The 24,174-nt window shown below is 43.4% G+C and overlaps 1 protein-coding gene across 1 annotated transcript in view; it reads left to right on the plus strand.

Moving 5' to 3' along the window:
- Fam124a (family with sequence similarity 124 member A) overlaps nucleotides 1–24,174 on the plus strand; it is a 54,386-nt gene that overhangs the window by 20,599 nt on the left and 9,613 nt on the right. Inside the window, exon 3 of the mRNA XM_027928723.2 lies at nucleotides 8,655–9,388. Within this exon, the coding sequence (XP_027784524.1) occupies nucleotides 8,655–9,388 (734 nt within the window). The remainder of the gene's footprint in view (nucleotides 1–8,654; nucleotides 9,389–24,174) is intronic.

Below are 24,174 nucleotides of genomic sequence, written 5' to 3' on the forward strand. Positions count from 1 at the left end.
TAATTTAATTGGTAGGACCCTCCGTCTACCTCTAGTGGAAGACCCAGAGGCCTGGGATTCCCTGATGAGCAAATCCCTGGGAGAGGATTTAGCTAACCTCCTCTTCTTTTGTCTCTTGTTTTGTTTGGGTGGATTTGCCTTATTTCTTAAAGCAAAATGAATATTGATTTCAGTCCTGTTATTTCCAAGCCCACTGTGCTTCCTCCACATCTACAGGATTGTGTTGAGATCTGGACTTTCTCAGGATGACTCTGCTTACCAAAGAAATTGATGAGCACAGAAGTGGTTTAGAAAGAATTAAGACCCCTGAGCAAAAGAAAGGATCTGTGTAAAATGCCATGGTTTTCTCAGGCCTTTCAAGCCCTTGAATTTTTTATACAAACAGGGTCTTAGCATGTCATTCAGCATGGGTCCTTGGTGTGTCTCAGACCTGTGTCACCATCTCCGAAACCTTCAAAATCATCATAGTCCTAAGGACTTGCACAAATATGCTAGATCTGTTGAAGGGTTTCTAGCTGAATTTATTACAGGCTCATTACATATGAGCCTCCTGGTCCTCTCACAGAATCGATGTCAAGCCACATCAGAATTTTAAAAAGTGTCTTTGTCATGTCTTTCCGGTTGGTCTCTGGCTTTTACTACCCCTTCCTCCTCCCATCAGTAGCATATGTTTCAGGAGTAGGGCCCTGATTAAAGCTTAGACATACCTCAAAAGTGAAATGGGTGGTCCTCTTGCAAGTGGAAGAAAACACAGGTCTCTAAAGTTATCTGCCTTCTCTCTATATTATTTATTTCTGAATAGTGTCCTGGTTTTGGAATGTGAATCAACAGGGGTTGTTGCTTCTGCAACAGATGAGAAAAATTGAGAGCAGTCAAATAGCTGCAGTTATGGCAAAGTGTCCTACTTACAAAAGTTTGAAAGGGCCCAAGCATCAGAAAGATCCCATAGTGTTCTCTTCTGCCAAATGGAAATCCAGGTTTTGGCTTAACCATTTCAGCCAATGTTCGATTTGTCAGGTAGGCAAAAGATCTGGAAATTCAGACCAAGGGAGGAAAATCTTGTTATCAACTCAGTGTGTATCCCCTGTATGCCACCTCAGTGCCACCACATTCCACAGTTCCTAACACTGCTTCTGACCCTGCTGGGTCTGACATCGGGACCAGCCTTACCACTTTGATTGACAGCCCAAAGTTGCAGGCTGATCTCCAACCTTGTCAAATTATAAAGCTACTGAAAATAAAGAAAACCTGAGATTTTTTTATCTTAAATCTTGGTAGGATATGGAAATTGCCTACCATTTTCTCATTAGTTCAGAGGTTCAAAGAACTGGCTTTTAAAAAAGAAATGAAAAAAGCAATGAAGTCAGGGTACTCATTGCATTCCAGATGAATAGACTCTCCCTGAAGGAATTTGGAAGCCCCTTCCAAATTTATTTATTTCTGGAATTCTGGCTTCATGGAAGGCCAGGGTGGGGTGGCCCTCTGGAGCCTTTTTTTCATGTCTTCTGACATGATCTTGATTCACAGGGCCAGCCTGCACCCTGGACATATCTTGGTTGTGTGTCTGACACTCCACCACTACCACCATCACCTCCCTTGGGTTTTCTGCCACCAGGGCTTGTGGGTTGGTTGGCAGGCCAGTATCCAAGGCTGGGGAGCTATTCATTGACACAGAGTGGTGCTTTAGAAATGCAAATAGAGAGTTTATTCACCCTTATGAGTGTGAGGTTACCGGCCTCAATCCAGGATCTAGGGCCGGCTTCCCTAAACCAGGCGGCCCATAGAAACCAGACGTGCCTTTGTGCAGTCTGGCAGCCTTCTGGGGCTCATGCAGCACTGAGGTGTTAAGCAGTATTTTGGGCACTAGAAAGATGTGCGGTGATCTATTCAGTAACGGATAAATGGTTATGGCTGCTGCTTTAAAAAACATCTCCTTATAATCACATTGAACATGCATTTGCTTAGTAAAGTGTCTATAGCCACCTAGTTTCATCTTATATATTTGTTTGTTTATTGTCTGTCTCCCCCACTAGATTATAAGCTCTATGAAGGCAGAGACTTTTTTTTTATTTTCCATTGCATCCCATAGTGCCTAGAGCATGATATGTGCTCAATAAACATTCCTTGATTAAATAAATTATTGCAACTGATTTGCAAAGTGTCAGTGACAGTCTGGGTTAAGATGACAGCAATATCAATAGTTGCTTAAAAATTCTAGAAAGGTAGTTGAACTTGTCATATCCTGATTCAAGTACAGGTAATCCCATCAGAATGAGAGACCTTGACCTTCAAGTGGGCATGCCTGCTCTCAGGCAGCAGGTGCTTTAGGAACAAACCGGTTTGCCAGTTCTAGCAGGTGGTCCAGTCTGGGAGGCACCAGATGGTGGGGGACAGTGCAGGCGAGGCTTCTGGGAGGTCCCAGGCTGCAGAGGGTGGCGGTGTGGGGCCCTGGTGCAGGCAGCACAGAGGTTACCAAGTGGCAGTCTGCCATCCAGAAGGGCCTTGGTCCCCTGCCCCCTCCTCCATAACACTGGAGCATAGGATTTCCACCTAAGCAACACGGTCCTTCTCTTCACTGCAGGATCACCCACCCAAATTGGCTGAAGGAGCAGAACCATAGGGGCAGAACCTCAGCAAAGCAAGCTAAGGTTTGGAGAAAAAAAAAAATACCAACAGGTTAATTTTAAGGATGGTGGGCTTGGGAGGTGACAGAGCATGACGCAGGGGTCAGGGAGACATTTAGAGTTCAGACAGATCTGGGGTTAGAGCAGCCCCATCTCTAGCCAAATGGCCTTGAGCAAGTTAGTTTACATTTCAGCTACAAAATAGAGAGACAATGCCTCTGTCCTAGCATTGTTTCAAAGATTAAGTGAGATAATGTATATGAAGCATTTAAGACAGTGCCTGGCAGATAGTAAGCATTTAATAAATGTTTGATATTGTCTATACTTTTTTTTCCCCTGCTGGTAAATTTAGGTGGCCAAGAGGATATGTACAGCAAAGGAGAAAAACGTGACAAATACCCAGGCTGTCTGTGCACTTTCTGCCTCATAGAAGGCATGACCTGGCGCTGCTTTCCTTCAAATTATTTCGGTTTTACATTAGCAAAGGAAACACTACGTGTCAATCACACAAGAGGCTTCCTCCTCACTTCTGGAAAACGCACACTCATTTGAAAGCCTGGTTGATACCCTGTGACTGGCTCCCGTGCTCTAGCCAGCCGTGGGCAGGGCCTGCCTGCTGCCAGTCCCTGTCTGCTTTTTCCCAGACTGAACAGGTGCTCTCTGAGGTCTTTGGAGAAGACAGGTAATAGATACGATAAAGGCAGAGCGCATCCCCTGGATGTGTTGCCTCAGCTTCTCTAGGGAGGCCTGGAGGCTTTTCATGACAATTAATTATTCACATTTTCTCTCCTTCCCCTCAAATACTTGGTTTCCCATTCAGCTCCACACAGGCAGGTTTCCCTGGGGCGTGTGTAACCCTAGCACCCGACGACAGTTTGGGGCTGCTTCCCATGGTTCTTTGAGTCTGTGTTTCAGGGTCACATGCAGTGGCCTGAGCATATGAATGCACTACCCATTCTCCTTCGCTCTCCTGGGGCAGGATTTTGGCCCCTTCCATCTCCCTGATTCATGCAGTGCAGAGGGGACCGGCTCTTGCTTCTCCTTGCCTGCTTGCTCTTGGCTGCAGCCAGCGCTGCTGGGCACGCTGGGGCCTGATGGAATGCCTCGCAGCCCGGCCCCCGTGCGAGGCCGGGCATCCTGCCCTTTTGCAGAGCTGTAAGCACTCACTCACCCAGGCAGGCCTCACCATGGCCTTTGTTACTGCTCTCCGGGAAACCTTTGTGTGGCTGCTAGAGGTGGCACAAGGCTGAGCGCCCTGACAACTCTGTTTGGGAGACTCAGATGCCACCTCCCCCAAGGCCTCTCCACGCCCCAGGCCTCTCCCTCCCCTGGCGGCAGGCTTTCTCAGGGTCAGTGTTCTGCTTTTCTTTCACCAGGGCGCCCACTGTGCTGTGGGCCTGTTTGAGCTGCCCACAGGGCAGCGCTGAGATAAAAAGACCTGGGCCTGAGCCAGCAGGGAGGCAGCTTCTGGCCCCAGAGACCAAGGAACAGAAGAAAGAGATGTAAATGAGCGTCCAAGACATGAAGCTATTGGCTGGTGGCCAGGAAAGCAGCCAATAGAAGGAGGTGGGAGAGTCACGAAGAGGGGCAAGGGCAAGGGGGTAGCAGCGTGGCCAGACTGGGTGAGAGTGGCAGCTGGTCATTCTGTTGAGAAATGGATTCAGCAGAGAGAAGGGCGCCCTGGTACCCACGGATCTCGATGCTGCAGAGAGTGTCCAGCTACTTCTTACTTCTGTGTGTCCTTGGCAAGTGACTTCACTTCTTTGTGCTTCTATTTCCTGCTCTTTAAAATGGGGACAGTAATAACACCCCCTTCCAGGGTTTTTGCAAGGATTAAAAAGCTCATGTGTGTAGAACACCAGGAAAGGATGCATGTTAGCAATCGGGTCACCTGGGTCCCTGGCTGCATGCACACCCCGTGGCTGGGTCAGGATCTTACAGGGACCACCTGATGCTCCCACAACTTGTTTTCCTTCACTCCATGTACCTTTTGTTTTGTTTTGTTTTGTTTTTCCCTTCATGGAACTCATCTGTAATTTGCTCAGGCAAATTTCTTCACCTTCAGATTGCTCAAAGCCTTTCTGTCCTTTTCCATGTACATTCATTGAAGTTTACCAAAGATGGGTCTCCAGTACTGGGAGTTCAGGGCATCATGGAAGAGGGAGATCTACACGTCACTGATGGTGACACCTTCTCCCTTTAATGGAGTGACTGACTGGGGGAAATTTCATTGGTTTGCCTGGTCATTCCTTTGCTTCCACTGCACTTCTGCTGATGGTGGTGTTAATGTCCAACGAAATGGAAAGAAGCCAGGCCGGCAGAAAGAGCAAGCAAGAGCCAGATAATCCCTGAGTTCTGATCGTTCTCCAAGTCATTGCCATGAATTTTCATGATTCACGTTAATATGGGGGCACACAGTTCCCAGATAACTGTATAAAAACAAGGATATGGTCTAAAGGTAACAGATCCTTCCTTAAATTCAACCCACCACCTCAGCAAGGCAAAGGTCTGATTGCCAAAAGGACATCCCTCCTGGAAGTGACCCACACATCTCAAGCCCAGTGGCCAAAATGGGACTCTTCATTCCTGTGCTTCTGCCTCTGTTTGCTCTATCAGTTAAACATCACATCAGATCACTTACTCAGCCAGAAACACTATAGGACACTCCTCTCCTCCTTCTCCTGCATATCCCTCCCCGTACCTGGGGGCTCCTGGACCTGTCACCACGTGCCTCCTAAATAGTCCATGACTCCGTGCCTCTTCTATTTAGCCTCTGATTCTGTCAGCATCCATAAATATGCTGTGCAACATCCACTCCCACTCAGGTTCACAGCTTGGAACAAGTCATTTGCTTTGCCTCCTGCACCTAGAGTCAGAGAATCTAGGCCAGAATGAGCCAGATGGCTCTTAGCGTGTCTCCGGCGTCTGAGAGTCATGGGATCAAGACTGGGCTCAGCTAGGGTGACAGCTCCATGTGTGTCTCATCTTCCTCCTGGCACCAGAAGGCCAACCCGAGCATGTTCTTGTAGAAACAGCAGAAGCACAGGAGGTCAGCCAAAGCACGTCACAACTCGCTTTCTCTGCCAAACCTCAGCAAGTCATCTAATCCCAGGTCAAAGAGTGGGAAGTACATGTCACATTATTTAAAGTCACATGGCTAAGAGTGGGCATACAGGTAGGTCACAAAGCTCAGGCCAGTTATGCAGCCTGTGGCCAGGTGTTTGTTATCCCTTGTGTGGACTCTTTGCTGACCCCTTAGCTCCCTATTTCATCTAGAGTTAACCTCCTCCCTGACTTGATCCTGACACCCTTGTGTTGAAACCTTCCGTCACCCACCCACCCAACTGAGCTGACGCCCCGTACAACTTGGCTCCAACTCAGTTTTCCAGTGGCATCTGTTGCCATGTTTCAGAACGACTCGCCACCCCCTTCCAAATGTGCTTGTTTTTTTGTACAGTTTTGTACCTTCATACCCGGTCTCCCTCTTCCCACAGGAATCTCTCCCACATTTGAGGTTATTATAAGTGAGATGCCGTTTACCCTTCAAGATCCAGTTCACATGGTGCCTCCTCTAGGAAGCCTTCTCAGGAGACCTGGAGAGAAAGAGTTGCTCTTTCCTCTCTCAGATAATCATACTTAATTCTTCCCCAGAGAGAGGGAGGGAGAAAGGGGGACAGTTTAATTAATTCCCCTGCCATTTTGGTCTGTGATTATGGAAAACTGGGACCACTTTAGTCATCTTTAGGTTCCAGAAGCCTCTCAGCTCCCAAAAGCCTCTTATAGAGGGATGAGGGCTTGGTTTGCTGAGTGGGCGAGTTTAGTCTATTATATGCAGCCCTGCAGCAAGCTGGGTACTTCATCTGGTGTTCAACCAAAGAAACGTCAGCACATCTGGCTGTGTTGTCGTGTTGTAGATCAGTACCACCCAAAACTTTATTGAAAATTCAGGGGATTTTCAGTGGTAGTATTGTCTTTAGGTAATCCTTATCTGATTTCAGGATCTGACTCCTACTCCAAGATGTTATTCTACTGCATTCCTTATAGGCATGTTTCAGAGTGAATTTCCATTTTTTATGTCTGTTTCCCACCTAAATGAACTTCTGAAGTTCTCACCTGCAGTTTATGGTTCTTTTCAAGTGCTGCTGCCTGGGGTTGTGCAGGTTATGCACTGCACAATTCTAAGGTAGTATGTTTGTGCCAGAGTCTACATAAACACACTCCCAGCTGGTCCTCAGTGGTGCCAGCGTCCTTGTGTCCCTAGGGCCTTGTACATATCGATTGCTCAAGAAACGTATGACTGTGTGAATGAGAGTGAAGGCAACAATAAAATGAACTGTGTTCAAGTGAGATATTTAACGGGATGAAAATTCAGGCATATTTGATCCAACAAAATCAAAGCCCTGTTATTGCAGGTGCACATGGGTGAAATGGACTCGGTCCCACTCAGAATATCTTGTTTACCTACCACACACACATACACACACACACACATTAAAAAAAAAAAAAACAACTTTGATCCTGTAAATGGATTGAGATTTACAGTTCATACTAGCACATCACACTTAGCAGACATTACTGACCACTGGTCACTCTCTGCCTAACATCCCTAGTAGACTTTGTGAGGTTCATGGGTAAAGACAGGTCTAGATAACAGATAATCAACAATTGGCCTAAAGAGATCTTCATTGCTTTTAGATTTGATCAAAAATAATTATATGAATTTGTGTAAAATTTATAAAAATAGGCAAATAAGAGCATCTTTTGAAAGAGCAAGCCTTTTCCAGGTGTAATTATCCGAGTTAGGAATGTGCCACTATGGCCAGCACATAGGACACCCCATGGGAATGTGTCACCAAGTTGCACAGTCATCTTCACACTTGCATTGGATGCTTGTAGGTGTTCTGACAGAGGACCGAAGGAGGTAGCTGACCCATTCAGAATGTACAGGCCACTAGGGGGACATGGCCCAACAAGAGTCCCCAAAGACAGCCTGACCTGGGCACTACTAGTCCCCTCATGTTCCCCCACCCCTAACCACTGCTCCAGTGAGCTCTGACAGACAGCAAGGACACTGCACTTGTCCCCTGTCATCGATTAGAGTGTTCTCCAGAAAGGCAAGCACATTGTCCTCTTCTGTATTCCCCGTGCCTTGCTCAGTGCCAGGCACATAGGAAGAAGCATTAAATAACTAATAAGTGATTGAGCAAAACAGAAAAAATTCATCATATCAGAGGGGTGCTGTGGTACTAGAAATGTCTAGTTCGCTTTTGCATCACACACACAAAAAAATGCCATAGAGGAGGAAAAGTTCAATTTGGGCTCCATTGCTCAGGGCCCAAGGTGAGGCAGCACATCATGGGGAAGGGCCCAGCAGAGGAAAGCTGCTTGGCTCATGTTAGGGTCAGAAAGCAGAGATAGGGAGGGGAAAGGGGTCACAGGGAATCTGCACCCTTCCAGGACATCCCCCAGTGATCCACCTAACCCCCAGTCACACCCCACCTGCCTATAGTTACCACCCAGTCCATTCAAACTAGGGTGGTCAGATTAGGTTACAGCTCTCACAGTCCAATCATTTCACCTCTGAATATTCCTGCATTAACACAGGAGTATTTGGGGCTCTCCTTATCCAAACCATAACCATTTGCAGGGTAAGGCATCACAATTATTTTAGGCAGTACCAAGTGGCCTGCAGATGATGGTGACACAGCATCTTCTCTTTGGGCTCCTTATCCCTTTCAAATCAGCAGAGCCTTGACTGTTCACCCAAGCTGATGACGTGGGGGACCCCAAAGTTTCCTTAAGACTCACCACTTGGACACCATTCCTAGCAACAGCCCCTTCCTCTTTGGAAGCTAGGATGCTGTCATAGTTTTCTGCATGTTAACTTGGGGTCAGAAAGTCATATATCATAGATTCAGATGAGTTAGAATTTAGCTTCTCTTCCTGCCAAGGTGGCGCATGTTGTCACCTTGCACCTGAAGGGAGTAATCGTTCTCATTCATTCGTTCATTATTGTATCTGTGCTCCTAGGTGAGCTTTCGGTGGAAGAGGCGCAAGACCCTTTCCTGGTTAGCATACACATCATCGCAGACCCCGGGGAATCCCAGCCGCTGCAGGAGGCCATCGACAAGGTCTTGGCATGGATCCACCCTGACCTTCCCCTGTTCCGGGTGTCTGAGAGGCGGGCTGGGCGGCGGCGGAGGAAGCCCCCCAAGGGGGCGCAGCCAGCGCTGGCGGTGGTGCTGTTCCTGCAAGAGGAATACGGTGAGGAGCAAATCTTGCAGCTCCACCGCATGCTGCAGCGGCCACCCTGGCGCCACCACCACACGGAGCGCGTGCAAGGCAGGTTCCTGCCCTACCTGCCCTGCAGCCAGGACTTCTTCACGCTGGCCCCCGGGACCCCTCTGTGGGCCATCCGACCTGTGCACTACGGCAAGGAGATCGTGCGCTTCACCATCTACTGTCGCCACGACAGCTACGCTGACAGCCTCCAGTTGTATGAGCTGATCCTGCGCCGGAGCCCCAGCCAGAGGAAAGCGGACTTCTGCATCTTCCCCATCTTCTCCAATCTGGATGTAGACATCCAGTTCTCCCTGAAAAGACTGCCCTGTGACCAGAACCCGGTGCCCACCGACTCCTCTCTGCTGGAGTTCCGAGTCAAGGACATAGGCGAGCTGGTCCCTCTCCTGCCCAACCCCTGCAGCCCCATCAGTGAGGGTCGCTGGCAGACCGAGGATCACGACGGCAACAAGATCCTTCTGCAGGTACCTGGGTTGCTCTGTCTGTCTGTCTGTCTGTCTAGGGAAACTGTGAAGCAAATCAGTTTGCCAGAAACCCTGGTCCCTGTTAAAGAGCCAGCAGTTAGAGACAAGGAGAAATCAGTGGCCTTGTCTGCCCCAGACCATATCACCATGTCTGCATACTCCATCCAAACAAAAGAGGAGGATGAGGGCCTCTTCTCCATGGCTCTTTTCATTCTGCTGCAGTGGCACAGGCTCAGTAAACCTAGGCACCTTCTCCTTTGCCCTCCCCCCACATTGAGCACCCACTAACTGCCCCTGGCCCCAGGGGATGTCACAAGAGGTTCTAACCTGGGGAACTTGCTATTAAAGGTTCCTGGCTCTATTCCTTCACACTTGGGGAGTTTGTACTGTGTAATCTTCACTCTGAAAAAGGAACTTCAGGAAAGCTCGTGTGTTGGACAATTGTTAAGTATGTGTTGTTGCCTGGAGAAGACATCTGTTCCCTTCCTCTGTCACCTCCCCTACATTCTCCCCTCCCACCCTCCAATGCTGGCTTAGGTTGTTAAAATTCATGGTCCTGTGAAAACATGACTTCCTTCTCAACATTGAAGGTGTAAGAGATGCCTTTGGAGTTTCTGCATTCACTCAGCCAGGGAAGGGTTGAGCAAACACATTTTTTAATTTGTTGTAATCAGTTATACACCACAGTAGAATGCATTTATGCACTTTGATATATCATACCTAGATGGGATATAATTTCTTATTTTTCTGAATCATATCGGTGCCATATACCATGCCACTGTAGATACCACTGTAGCTCTGTGGTATCTCTGGTATTGTGATGCCTCCTGCTTCACTTTTCTTGCTAAGGATTGCTTTAGCTATTCTTGGTCTCTTATTTTGAGTGAACATTTTAAGGACAGGAGACTGACCCAGTTCTTCCATGGCCAACACCTTGGTGGCATTACTGGCTGCCCTTCTCCTCTCATCCTTTCAGTAGGTATCCCAAATTCACTAGAAATAATTGATTATATTCAATAATGCCTAGAAATTGAAGAATTTCCTATACCTAGCCTTACCTCATGAGCTCTTTCCAACTCAGGCCCTTCTTGAATTAATAGGTAAGGCAGTTCCGGTCCATAGCGCTTTGTTTCTCTGAAAAACCTCAACCTCTGTCATCCCAGTCTTCATGTTTCTCTACCTGAAAAGAGAATGCTTATAGCCACTTGGGGGACATTGCCTCCAGAGGTGCAGGTGCAGGTAGTAGAATCACAGGTGGTTTCACAGTAAGCCCCAGAACTGTACTCCTCATATGATGAGATGAAATGAGAATTTGGCACATGTCAGATGACTGGTCCAAAATGCAGCCAAGGCGCATTGCTCAGGCCAGAAAGGTCACTTTGACCAAGCATGGTGGCATATAACCATAGTCCCAGCTAATCAGGAGGCTGAGGCAGAAGAATCACTTGAGCCCAGGAGATCAAGGCCATCCTGGGCAACCTGGCAAGATTCTGCCTTTAAAAAAAAAAAAAAAAGTCACTTTGAGATGTTTACCTTTTATAGGAATCAGATAATTTTCAGATTTCCTCTTGAAGAAACTAAGTAACGTTGCTTTATTATTGAGTAAACTGATTTGTACCATTGGGTCTATAATCCCCTTTGAAATGTGAGAAAATTTTTCATCTGCACTCACAGACTGCCAATTCTTTATGCAAAATATAATACAGTAGCACCAAGTAAAAGCTAATGAGATGCAAAGGATTATGTTTATACGAAAAGACCAAAATGAATGTGATTATTTCTGAAGTGATTTCTTCCTTTTTGTAGTAATGAGAGGGCTTTTTTCTCTTGATCCTTCTAATAACATAAATGAAAGAACAAAGTATGAAAGCATGGCCTGGGCTTAACTTAAAGGAAACAATGAAAGAATATTTCAAAGAAGATCTATGCATTTAAATAGCTATAAAATCTATACATGTGCAGGCTTTTGAAGTTAGGGGGTCATTCAGAGAGTAAGAAAAAGGATTTGTATCTTGGGACTCAAGACTGCAGACCTTTGTTCAAAGTAGTAGTATGTTGAGTGGTAGTATGTCAAATTAACATGGACAGAAATGACAAATGGCCCCTTCACAATTCTTGATAATAGCCATTAGAATAGGATTGCTGTTCATTTGCATGTTTACAGAGAGCAGCCTTCTATTTCACCATGGGATATACACATATCCATCTCCTTAAGTTACTTTTCAAAGTAAAAAATTTATATTTCAGTCTTCAGCAAAGTCAAGATATTTAGGTCATGGGGTAGAATAACTTTTGATCCACATTTTCTTTAGCATTCTATGTTCCCTAAGTCTATGTTCAATTATAATGTTTAACATGAAAATTTTGCTCAATTATATGCTGAAAAAAAATCTCAAGTGAGAGTAGTTTTTCCTTGCCTTGTTAAAATCTAGATTGTATTTTACCTTCTCCCTCTGCTGCATTGACTTACATTCCATATACCAGAGACTTCATCCTCCCCTTTTAATTGTTGTAAAAGAGAAAATCTGAGATTTTTTTTTTTTTTTGGAAGCCATTCAGCCTCTTCTGAGAATTAGGAGATGTCTTTGACTAGAATCAGATAAGAAAGGGAGAAAACTGTTCTTCTGAAACTCACCTCTCCTTCCTTCTTGGCATTGGTCTTCCTTCTTGCCTGGTCCAGAGGGAAGATGGGGAGGGCTTGGCCTCATCACTTGCGTGATATCCAAATTTGCATGGATGCTCGATGATATTAAACCACAGCTATGTGGAGTCAAAGGCTGTAATGAATCTTTCCACCTCCCATCCAACTGAACCAATGTTGTACTGTGAAGCCAATACGTTCTCTTTCTATGTTTTTATTTTCTTTTGATTGAAGACTATAAGTAAGACACATACTGAAAAGTGCACAAGTCATAAACATACAGCTCAATGAATTTTCACCAACCAAATATTTGTACAGCCAGCACAAAGTTAAAGAAAAAGAACAGAGACTAAAACTGAAGATAAGGTCTCTTTCCCTACTCCTAGGCCTTCTTACCCTTGAATGAACATGTTACTACTCTCTAAAGTACAAAAGGGAGAGGTAGAAATATCTAATTTTTAAAAATAGCTTGGGAATATCTTCTCTTTATTTGCATTTGTTAATGGATATTAGACTTTAAAAGAGATTTAATATGGCTGATAAAAATATATACTACACAAAAAGATTAATAAAAATGAATACAGAAGAACTTAAAGGGTAAATGTTGATAGGAAAATAAGAAAAACCCAGTGTGATATCCAAAATGCATGTCATTTCCTATATACTTTCTAGAGTCATGCCCTTCATTGGTAGCCACTAGCCACATGTGGCCACTGGAATCTAAATTTTAAGTTAAATTTAAAATGCCATTCCTTAGTCACACTAGATACATTTCAAGTGCTCAGCAGCCACATGTGTCTAATGGCTACCACATTGAATAGTGCAGATACAGAAAATTTCCAACATGGCAGAAAGTTCTGTTTGAGAGTGTTGCTCCGGAAATAGGCTCCAAATTTGACTTGGAGTTTTCCAGCAACAAAAGAAAAATGGAAATTCATCAATGATGTGATGCAGAATCTGTAAGGGGAAAAAAAATCAACCCTTTTAGATGTACAAACATCCCTGGTTCTGGGATGCAGAAGCAAAGCCCCCCTGTTTTTTCATGTCCACAGTGGTGCCGACAGCCTGTCCTTAACTGCTCCCCTAGAATCACCATAACAGGGGCTCACAAAGCTCTTATAAGTGGTGTCCCAGTGCAGGCCAGGCCTGTTGGCCAAGGCAATTCATAAAAGCCACTGCGCAGAGGGAGCCTGGACTAAACAAGGTGGTCCTTGTCTATGGCTCCTGGTGGTTTTGCCAAGTCCCAGAGAGAGGAATGCACCTTCAGATAATCCCCCAAAGCTTTGTTTCCATGCTAGCAAGTAACAGTTAGTTTGCCTTTCTGTTCTCAACCAAGTGCCTGAAGAACACCTGTCCCCTGAAGGTAAAGGACAGTCAAATGTACTGCAACTCATTCAAGCTGCACTGTGCACTGTCATCATCTGAAAAGACTGACAAGGACACAACCCAAATGGAAATCTACTCGCTGCCATAAGAAGCAATTCCAGGGAACTGGAGACTATCATGCTAAGTGAATTTAGACAATCCCAAAAAACCAAAGGCTGAATGTTTTCTCTGATATGTGGATGCTAATTCACCATAAGGGGTGTAGAGACGATTAGGGGAGAATAGAAGTACTTTGGATTAGACAAAGAGAGATGAAGGGAAGGGAAGGGGAATGGGAACAGGAAAGATAGCAGAATGAACTGGACATTACTATCCTATGTGCATGTATGAATACACAACCAATGTAATTCTACATCGTGTATAACCAGAAGAACGAGAAGTTATATTCCATACATGTATAATATGTCAAAATACATTCAACTACCATGGATAACTAATTAGAACAAATAAAAAAAAAAGAAGCAATTCCAGGTCTATTCAGGCATATAGACAAAAACACAGCTGAGGACCCAAGGCTGAAGCCCACAGTAAGAACAAGTCTGCAATTTTAGACTAGAAAATCTTGAAAGCAGGTTGTTTAGATAAGCAAGGTAATGAATAATGGTGCCTAAGTTCTACGGACTACTTCTATAGATGACAGTCACTCTTCTTTTTTGACAAGTCCCAGAGGGAGGACTGCACCTTCAGATAATCCCAAAGCTTTTTCTCTGAGTTCTCCTAAGGCCAAAGGAGAAGTGACCTTCAACAGAAGGTTTCAAGTAAGATTGAAAAGGGACAATGACTTGACACCAGGACTTATTACCAATTGAAATGAGCTCCTATGTAGAGCCATGGGACTGTCTCTAAGATCTAGAAGAGAGCTCCTAAGATCTCATCCACATCAGCTGGTTTACTCTTCTTTATGCACCAAGGCAATTGACTGGCCACTCCATCCTGGAATGTTGGGGACACCAATTCTGTAAGACAGATGCCACTGAGGATGTGATGCAAGGCTGAAGCAGACTCTAGAGATTTATTCTTTTAATTTTTAATCATGGTAAAATACACACACATACAATTACAGTGGTAAGTACAGTCGACCACTGTAATTATTTTTAAGTGTGCGGTGCCACGCAATCAACACGTCACACTGTTGTACAACCATCACCGCCTCCATCTCCAGAATATTTTCATCTCAGGAAATCCATAGTCTGTACCCATTAACCACTCTATCTCCCCACCTTTCCCTGGCAACCACCATTCTGTTTTTCTGACTTGATGATTTTGACTCATCAAAACTGTGACTAAAATACCTGGCAAGAACAACTTAGAGGAAGAAACGTTTATTCGGGGCTCACAACTTCAGAGGTTCAGTCTGTGGTTGGCCAACTCTATTCTGGGCCCGAGGGAAAGGCAGAACACCATGGTAGAAGGGTGTGGTGGAGGAAGCTGTCAGTTCATGGCAGCCAGGAACAGGAAGTACAACGAGGAAGAGAAGGGGCCAGGAACAGACACAGTTTCCAAGGCTACCGTCCCCCATGACCCACATCCTCCAGTGGTACCTCACCTGCCTACGGTTACCACCCAATAGTCCATTCAGCTATCAAAGGATGAATCCATGTCTGAACTTTGTTGAATTAGGGATCATGATTTCAAATTATGTTATTTCAGGGGGCACACCCCTGATCCAAACCATAACGACTCTCTGGATACCTCAAATAAGTGAAATCATATTTGTCTTTTGGTGACTGCCTTATTTCACCTTTGAGGATATTTAGCATTATGTCCTCAAAGTTCATCTGAGTCAGAATTCCCTTCCTTTTTAAGGTTCAATAGTATTCCATTATATGCACATGTCACATTTTGTTTACTCAGTGGACGCTTGGGTTGCTTCCAACTATAGGCTATTGTGAATAATGCCACTGTGAATACAGTGTGCCAATATCTCTGTGAGTCCCTGCTTTTATTTCTCTGGGGTACACCGGAAGTGGAATTGCAAGATAGTATGGTTCTTCATTTTTGGAGGATCTGCCATCCTGATTCTCATAGTAGTCACACCATTTTACACTCCCACCAACATTGCACAAAGGTCAGGCTTGTGTTTCAGAAAATAGGGAAAGATTTGCTCTTAGGCAAAGCACATGGTTTTCTGCACTAGAAGGTGACAGTGGGCGGAAATACAAGGCTTCTTGTATTCCGCTTCACTCTGAGCACTCCGGGTCTAGACAGGTTATATGCATCATCACAAAAGGCACATCAGATCCTGGCTCTATTATGGTAAGACTTTCCAAGAGCTTCCTGGGGGCCCTGCCATGGGTCTTCACCCAGGCCTAAGGCTTTCCATCAGCTAGCTGCTCACTGCTTACCTCCGTGGCTTCATTCATCTCCTCTCACTCCTTCCTCCTGGGCCTGCTTTCCGTAATAGTTCCAGTGCAGTTAAGATCATGATGGTTATGGAACTGAAATGAGCAAAACATGGGGAAAGAATTTAGAGTAAGACTGCTAAGAATAGGACTTAGGACTGTTAAGAATTTACTGCTATCATAGTCATCATCAACAACATCACCATCCTCAGAGCCTCTAAGCCATTTGCCCCAGGCCTCAGAGCTAATTGTGGCCCTGTAAGAATTCAAATACACAGAGACATCTCCACCATTGCTGAATTCAGTGGCTGCCTAGGGCTCCCAATGTCAGGGGCCTCTCTCCAGACCACAAAAAGTGCCTTCCCATCTGAGATAAGAATTTGAGATGTTTGATTGGCACCTGTGAACACATGCCCATCTTGGTCACATACATGGGATTTATAACATTCTTAGAAAGTTATCACAAATTACTTTCAAATGGTTCAGCAGAAAAATCATACATAGATTCATATTCTCCTATGTCTACATATAGATAAGTGATAATGTATATGTACATGTGTAGGTTGAAATAAGAGAAAATAGCTGGGCATGTAATTCCAGGGAATTGGGAGACTGAGGAAAGAGGATGACAAGTCCAAGGCCAGCCTCGGCAACTTAGCAAGGCTCTGTCTCAAAATAAAAAAAATAATAATAATAAAATAAAAAGGGCTAGGGGGGCTGGGGTTGTGGCTCAGTAGTAGACTGCTTGCCTAGCACATGCGAGACCCTGGGTTCAATTCTCAGCACCACATAAAAATAAATAAGTAAAATAAAGATATTGTGTCCAACTACAACTAAAAAATAAATAAATAAATAAATGGGCCAGGGATATAGTTCAGTGGTAAAGCACCCTTGGGTTCAATCCCTAATACCAATAAATAAATAAACATAAGACAAAATAATTTTATATAGATGGTAGGTATAGGGATGTTTCTTGCTTTGTTCTTTCAAAGCAAGATATTTGAAAAGTTTTGTAATAAACATTGGAGCAAGGAGCAAATATTTTCGGAATGTAGTTTTGGGAACCTTTTGACTATGGAGCCCACTGACTAGACATTGCCAGATTTTTATTAGTATTTATAAAAACTATCATATGCTGGGTAAAATAGAAAAGAAACAATTTTTCTGCACTCCTAAGATAAATACCTAAAGCTGTACTTTTCAGAACCAGGTGTCTACCTGTCCATCCCCAAAGTCAATTCAGTGATGCTGTAAGAATGCATGAACAGGTGTTGGTTTGTGGCAGAACTTGACAACTAAATCTTAGAAGGTGACAAGGCCCCTTATGAGCCACATAGAGCAGTGGCTTGCTAATAACAAGCTGCAAATTTATAGCAACTGTAAAAATGTCTATAAGTGGGAGCAGAAGTGGCAAAGGCAAAAATATTGAGCATGTGACTCTAAAAGACAATGCCACCTACTTTTTTTTGGGGGGGGGTTGCCCCTTTTGTGGCTATGTGCCTTGTCCTGGACTCACACAGGGCCCTGGCTGCCGCCATGCATGCTGCCCACATACTGACTTGGGAACAAGAAAAGTCCTGCCACAGCATCTGCTACTGTAATTAATCCTATGGCAGCTGCTGGCATCCCACAGACCTGTAATATTTAGGTCATGAGGAATTTATATCATGCCTAAATTTAACCAATTCTTCACTCAGCCAGTGTACAGAGTGCCTGCTCTGTGCCAGGCACTCTAAGCTCAGAATACAGCCCACACAGAAGTTCCTGCCCTAGTGAAATTATATCCTCACAGGAGGAAGCAGATAATAAACAAGAGACATAACCAAAACCATGTAATGTTGGGAGGTGCTGGGGGGGAAATGGGTTCAAATAGCATTCTAAAATATGCAGGTGAAGCTGATCTATTGATCAAAACACTTTATTAAGCCATCCAAACCTAAGAATTTTTAGTTACTTTAATCAAGTGAGAATTGTCCTCATACAGGTTGAGATTCCCTGATAACACAAGCCAGAAACTTCTGCAAACATGTAGATTAACCTCCTTTGGAGGAAAGTCCTTATTAATATTTATCTTCACTACTTTTGCATATAATATATGGATATGTTACATCTTATTTTGAAATTCCAGAATGTAGGTCCTTTTGGTCTTATCCTAGTGTATTGTTTATCTGAAATATTTGTTGTAGGAATTTGCAAATAGATTTTTATCTCTTCTACCACTAAAAAGAAGAGTCAGTTCCTGAAATTGAGAAACAAAGAAAATACCTTGAACTGCAAGGGCTAAGTTCACACACCTACATTCGGCCATTGGTCTGTTCGTTTCCTATAAGTTTCTGAGCAATTAGAATTCACTGGTTTCTTGTGGCATAGCTTTCATAGAAATAAGATTTTTTAAGTGTTCTTCTCTTCTGATTCAAAAGATACGCGTATAATGTAAATGATCAACATAATTTAGCTATTTATGAGAAACAGCTACTGTTGAACCATCTAAACCATAGTCTGAGTGTAAGGGAGAAGTTACCTTTCTCTTAACATTCAGCACTGAACAGCTCCATATTGTGGCCAACCAAGGTGTCCCCTTCCCAGCAGTCCTCGGTAAGAGTACTCTTCCCTGTTCCTGGAGGTACAGCCAAAACGCCATATTGGAATGACTAATCCTACCTCCCTGGCTGTAGTTGATGTGCCCAGACTATCTGTGCACCTGACGTCAATTTGATATTTGGGAACTGATATTAGGAAAGAAAAGTTGTTCTCCCTCCTGATGGCTGAAGCTCCAACATGTAATTGGGAATGGTCTGCAGCTGTGGTTTCCATCAGGAAGGGAAAACCGTTCTGTCTGGAGAGAGAGGGACAGCACTGACCTGCAGAGAGAAAGCCAGAAAAGAGAAAGAATGTAACTCATGCATCTGAACCTTTAGCTCCACTTATCCTGTGGTCTGGTTGCAATTCTGCAGCATGGGTGTCTCCTCAGTATTGAAGTAAATTTAATTTAATGTAAATTAAATCTCCCTTCTTAAAGGTGTGTGTTGAGGTCCTGTCTTTGATAACCACTAGAGTAGTATACTTGGTCTGAGTGGACAGAATTCAATGCTGATCGCCATCCTTTATCTCTAAGAAAGGATAATGAAATCAGCTGAAGACATAATAAGCAGGTTAGGAGAAAGTTTTCAGGGCTTGGTCATTATTAAATAAAGAGTTTTATAACTTTCTCCTAGTGTTATAATAGGAAGGTCTTTAATCTCCTTTTCACCACAAGAAACTGGGTTAAGTCAGAACTAATCGTTTTTCTGTTAGACCCAGCTGCAGGCTGCTGCTGTGCTGTTGGTGTGACCACCTTCCCCTGTGTGTCTGATCAGGAGGGAGAGTCCAGTTGGCTCAGCCCAGTATTTAACTGCTCTCCCTTAGTCAGGTGTCCACCCTTGACTTGGTCACTTAGGTGGCAGGAGCAGAATGGGTGGCATAAACATGTGAAACTAGGACTTGAGGAAGCCGACTCTTTGGAGACCTGTGGACCTGTTCATGGTCCCAGAGGGACACCATGTTGCAGGGCCATGGAAACCAGTAAAGGAAATTGCTAAGATCCCCTTAAGTCTAAGGGGGTTAGCTGACTTATGAGCAGTTGTATTTTCTCCTTCCTAATCCTACTCCTCCTTCCAGGTGCCCAGCTGATTTGGGGTCTCTTCTTTAGTACCATATTTGAGTGGGACATTTCAGGTCTTCCAGGTTCAATCCCATCCTTCTCTTCCAGTAACACCTGGTTATCAGAGGACTGCAGAAGCAGAAAAGTCTTCAGAGAAATGTAGAATCCAACTGAATCCTCCTCCAAATGTTAAGTATCTTAGGAGAAAAACACGGAGAGCCAAAATGAGCCACAATCTGAGAGAGGGTTGCAGAAATCTATCAGTAGAGAGAAATAGATAACAATTAAAGTCCAGGGCGATAGGCCCAGGGAACAATCCCTTTAAGTTGTGGAATCCTTGTTATAGCAACCTTAACAGAGGACTCTCCTTGTTTGGACACATCCCACCCAAAATCACTGTCCAAGTGAAACTTAGTCAGCTCAAAAAGCAACCCCAAACTGTTTGGAATGATATAATTGTCTCCTGGGTGGACACTTTTCTAATCTCCCCCCCACACACACAAAAAAAAATGTAGAACTAAGACTATAAGTACTGTAGTAAACAAAACTTACAGCACCAACATTTTTCTGTTAGGTTAAAAAATAATTAGTTCATGTTTGATATTTTAAAAAATGTGTTGTTTTAGAGAAGTTGACCTCTTAGAAGAAAAGGTCAACCTTGTTTTTCCAATTTCAAATGTAGTTTAGAATTGACTTAGATTTGTACTTTTAAGTTGAGGGATATAAGAGCAGAAGAGGGATTTTTGTCAATTTGTAACACTGAAATATTTAAGAGGATTTAATGGCCACTTGCTTATATGTTTAATTGATTAGATGTATAAGAGTCATTTAAGTACTTCAAAAGTCTTGTTTATTAATGAGACCTACTTAAAAAGAAAGTCAAGGATCTTGGTGTATATCTCAGAGGTAGAACAGGAGGCCCTATGTTCAATCCCCAGCAATGCAGAGAGAGAGAGAGATAAATCAATACACAAAATGTATAAATGCAATTTAAGATGTTGAAGAAAATTAATTAAGCTGCAAAAGCTACTTTAAAAAATAATTTTTAGGGAGCTGGGGTTGTGGCTCAGTAGTAGAGCACTTGCTTAGCATGTGTGAGTCACTGAGTTTGATTCTCAGCACCACATGTAAATTAATAAATAAAATAAAGGTCCATCAACAACTAATAAAAATATTTTTTAAAATAATAATAATTTTTAGGGCTGGGAATGTGGTTTAGTGGTAGAGTACTTAGACCCTGCATTTGATCCCCAGAACCATAAAAAAAGAAAGGAAGTTAATTGTTAACATTTGCTAGACTTATTAAAAGAATAATAAGATTTATGAGTTGCTCAAATCAATAAAATAGGCTTGAAGTTGATAACTCATTAATTGAATATTATTATTATTGTTATTATTATTATTATTTATTATATTATTAGTTCTGGGAATCAAACCCAGGACCTCATGCATGCTAGGCAAACATTCTACCGTTGAAACAGATTCCCAGCCCTGAATATTAATTTTTTTAAAGTAATTTGTGGATTTTTTTTTGTGTGTGTGTGTGTGCACGAAGGCAGATCAGAAACCCTACAATGACACTCCAGAATTTTAACTATGTAGACCCTAACCCTCAGTAATGGAGGGTTAATTTAATCCCAGCCATAACTAATCCAGGTACAGTCGGGGCTGGTCACCAAGATTGTAGAAGTTCCAAGGACCCGATTACTGAACAGGGAAAGTTAAGGATCGGTAAAACAGTTCTGGGAGCCCATTCTAATCTACAATATTCCCAGAGAGATCCTGCTATACCTGGGCTCTCTCATATTCTGTGGAAATAGGGATCTGGCCTCTTGAAGATCTGCACCTCCAGGGTGGGCCTAATTTGAAGTAGGGACCCCAGATTCAGATTTGTTCTCTAGGCCTCATGTCCACACTAGGTTAAAGTGGTTGATACTTCAGACAGATGGCCAACTGACTACATGTCAGGTTGTCACTGTATCTGAAAATGTAAACCTGAGATAACTCACCATTTATAACATTCACATTACAAAGATACTCACATCCCACCCGTCCTTGGTGAAGATGCTTAGTTCATGGACATCACTGAACATGTGTTGAGTTGTCCCTTGTCTTTGGGTCCTCCTGTTTGTGCATCTGTGTCTTGAAGAGTAGTCACTTCAAAAATGGATTTCTAAAACTATTTTTACTTAATATTTTTACTTGCTTTTTGCCACCCTAGAAAGCCCACACAGAATTCTTAGCCAGGAGAGAACATCAGAACATAGTGAGGACTGTTGCTTTGTGAATAACAGTGAAAGTGACTTCCTGACAGATTCCTGGCATGCTTCTTATTAACCTGGGACACTCTGAGTTGCTGGCCTAAATTCTGTTTACTGAGTAGAGGCATTGTCATTAGAGACCAGTCTCAACACTCAACACCTTCCCCTAGTTGAGAAGGTTTATGGAAGAGATTAGGTCTGTCTTTACTGTTTAGAATCTACAATGGCAATTACGTCCCTGTTTTCTGAGTAAGCCTGGAGGGAGCTTTTGTTCAGCCTGGGCCTTTGTTCCGTGGGCAGTTAGTTGATCTCTTCTGATGCAGGCAGCCTTGTGTTTCTGGCATACACATTACAAATGTATTCAATCATTCTCCGTTTTAAGTGAGTTAACAGATAATACTGCAAGAACAAGCTTCTGGAAGCCACAGAAATGGTCAGAACTGATGAGGATTCAAAGCTAAAAAGCAAGTTTTGTTATGGAAACAGATTTGCAGATAAGAACAAAGTAAAAAAAAGAAAGTTATTGAGAGGGAAACACCGCAGTGGAAATTCGTTCTCTGGAATTTCCATTATCTGTATCATTTTCCAGACAGAGGTTAATTGGGAAGACAAGGTCAGTATACTTTAGCCAAAATAATTGTATAAAAAGAGGGAAGAAAGTAAATGAATTAACATAGTAGGGGCAAGACAAATATTTCTATGTGGTGACTTTGCCTCTCCCAAATTACACAAGGCATAGTTTTCTGAATCTTAGTCTTCACAGTCTTCCAGAAGCACGGATTTGAAGAGCTGGAAGGTTGTAATAGAAGTTCTGAAGAATATAAAAGTCATAAAAATATGTAGTCATTCAAAACATCCTAATTTCAGTGGCAATAAAAATAGGGATAGACCCTGGAATCAAAAGGAAGGAGAGAGGCTAGGCCTAAGGAAAAATCAGAAAGTTGGCCCAAAGCAGAAGTCCCTGTTCTGTCTGGACATTAAACTTAACCTGCCTGGGACCCACCCAGAGTTTGATTTCGGTTGCTCTGGAGTGGGGTATTTTTTCATAGCTTTCCAGATGATTCTTGGGTGTAACCAGGATTGCAAGATACTGGCTCATGTCACAGAGTATATTCTGCTCTCATTTCTGTTCCTTTTTGTGTGTTTTCATGACAACCTCAGTCTTGAGCTCTCTTTGCCAGTGTCTTTTCTGGCAAATACATGTATATTCACGGATTCAAAAAATGATGGGAGTGGTTACAACTGAGGATAGGAAGGGGACTGAGATGACCAGATGTCACTAAAGCATTGATATAAACTTGTTAAGGCCAGGGATAGATTTTGAAGGTCCTACTTTGGGAATCACTGTGCTACCACTCGCTCAGCCTTCTCCCCGACTGCTTGAAGAATACCTGCTCTATTAGGAGATTGAGGAAGTCCCCTCAGGAAGAATTGTCAGCTTCTTGTTGGTACCTGAGTTTTGAGTATGAATCCTCTTCTCTACGGTCAGCTGGCTCAGCCTTTCATTAGTAATACCTTTGAGTTTTGATGACCCTTTTTGACAGCTCAGTTGTCCCTGAATTAGTGGTTGGAGTCTAGGCCAAAAAATAAAAAATATGTAAGTGTCCCACACTTTAGTTTCAGAGAAGCTCACCCACCAGACCAGCCTCTTCCTTCTCAAAGGCAGGCAGGATGGCCCAGTTCAGTAGAACCAGACCTCCTTCCAGTTCCGTGTGAAGTGCTGGGGGCATGTGAGGATAGTAGGGTGTTTGGGGAAGTGCATGTCTTCTCTCCTCCCTAGATCAGAAGAGGTCCTACTTTGGAAATCACTGTGCTACCACTCGCTCAGCCTTCTCCCCGAATGCTTGAAGAATACCTGCTCTATTAGGAGATTGAGGAAGTCCCCTCAGGAAGAATTGTCAGACTAGTGGCTACCATGTATGCAGATACTTAACACTTCCATCATTGCCAAGAGTTTTTTTAACTGCATTGTTGGAAAAAATAAGACACAAGGGTAAGGGAGAACCTTTTTATCCCCCAGTAGAAGTTTCATAGAACTACTTTGTTTTTAAAACTGTCTTTGTATTATAAAGTATTGTATTATGTATTATCAGTTTATAAACTGATACTTTCTTCCTGCACCCCTGATTGTCTCTTGTCTTTATCACTGTGAGTCACAGCATGGCCCAGACTCCATGCACCAGGACTGGTGTTGCCATGGCTCTAAGAAAGAGCAAGAAGGAGCTGACTAAGCCGAATAGGAGACAGGCCAGGGGTTGCAGTATTGGTGCATAGGCGAGGGCATGATGAAATTGTAACATTAGCTTAAAAGCTTGTATAAAAACAGTTGACAGGAGTTAACAAAGTCCACAGGTCAAATCTGGCCCACCACCTATTTTTTCAATAAAGTTTTATTGAATACACACATACACACACACACACACACACACACACACACACACAGAGCAATGGAATCAGCCAGATTGCCACATATTTTGTAATAAAGTTTTATTGGATGGCACACACACACACACACA

The sequence above is a fragment of the Marmota flaviventris genome, chromosome 4, assembly GCF_047511675.1.
Source record: "Marmota flaviventris isolate mMarFla1 chromosome 4, mMarFla1.hap1, whole genome shotgun sequence".
Classification (NCBI taxonomy): domain Eukaryota; kingdom Metazoa; phylum Chordata; class Mammalia; order Rodentia; family Sciuridae; genus Marmota; species Marmota flaviventris.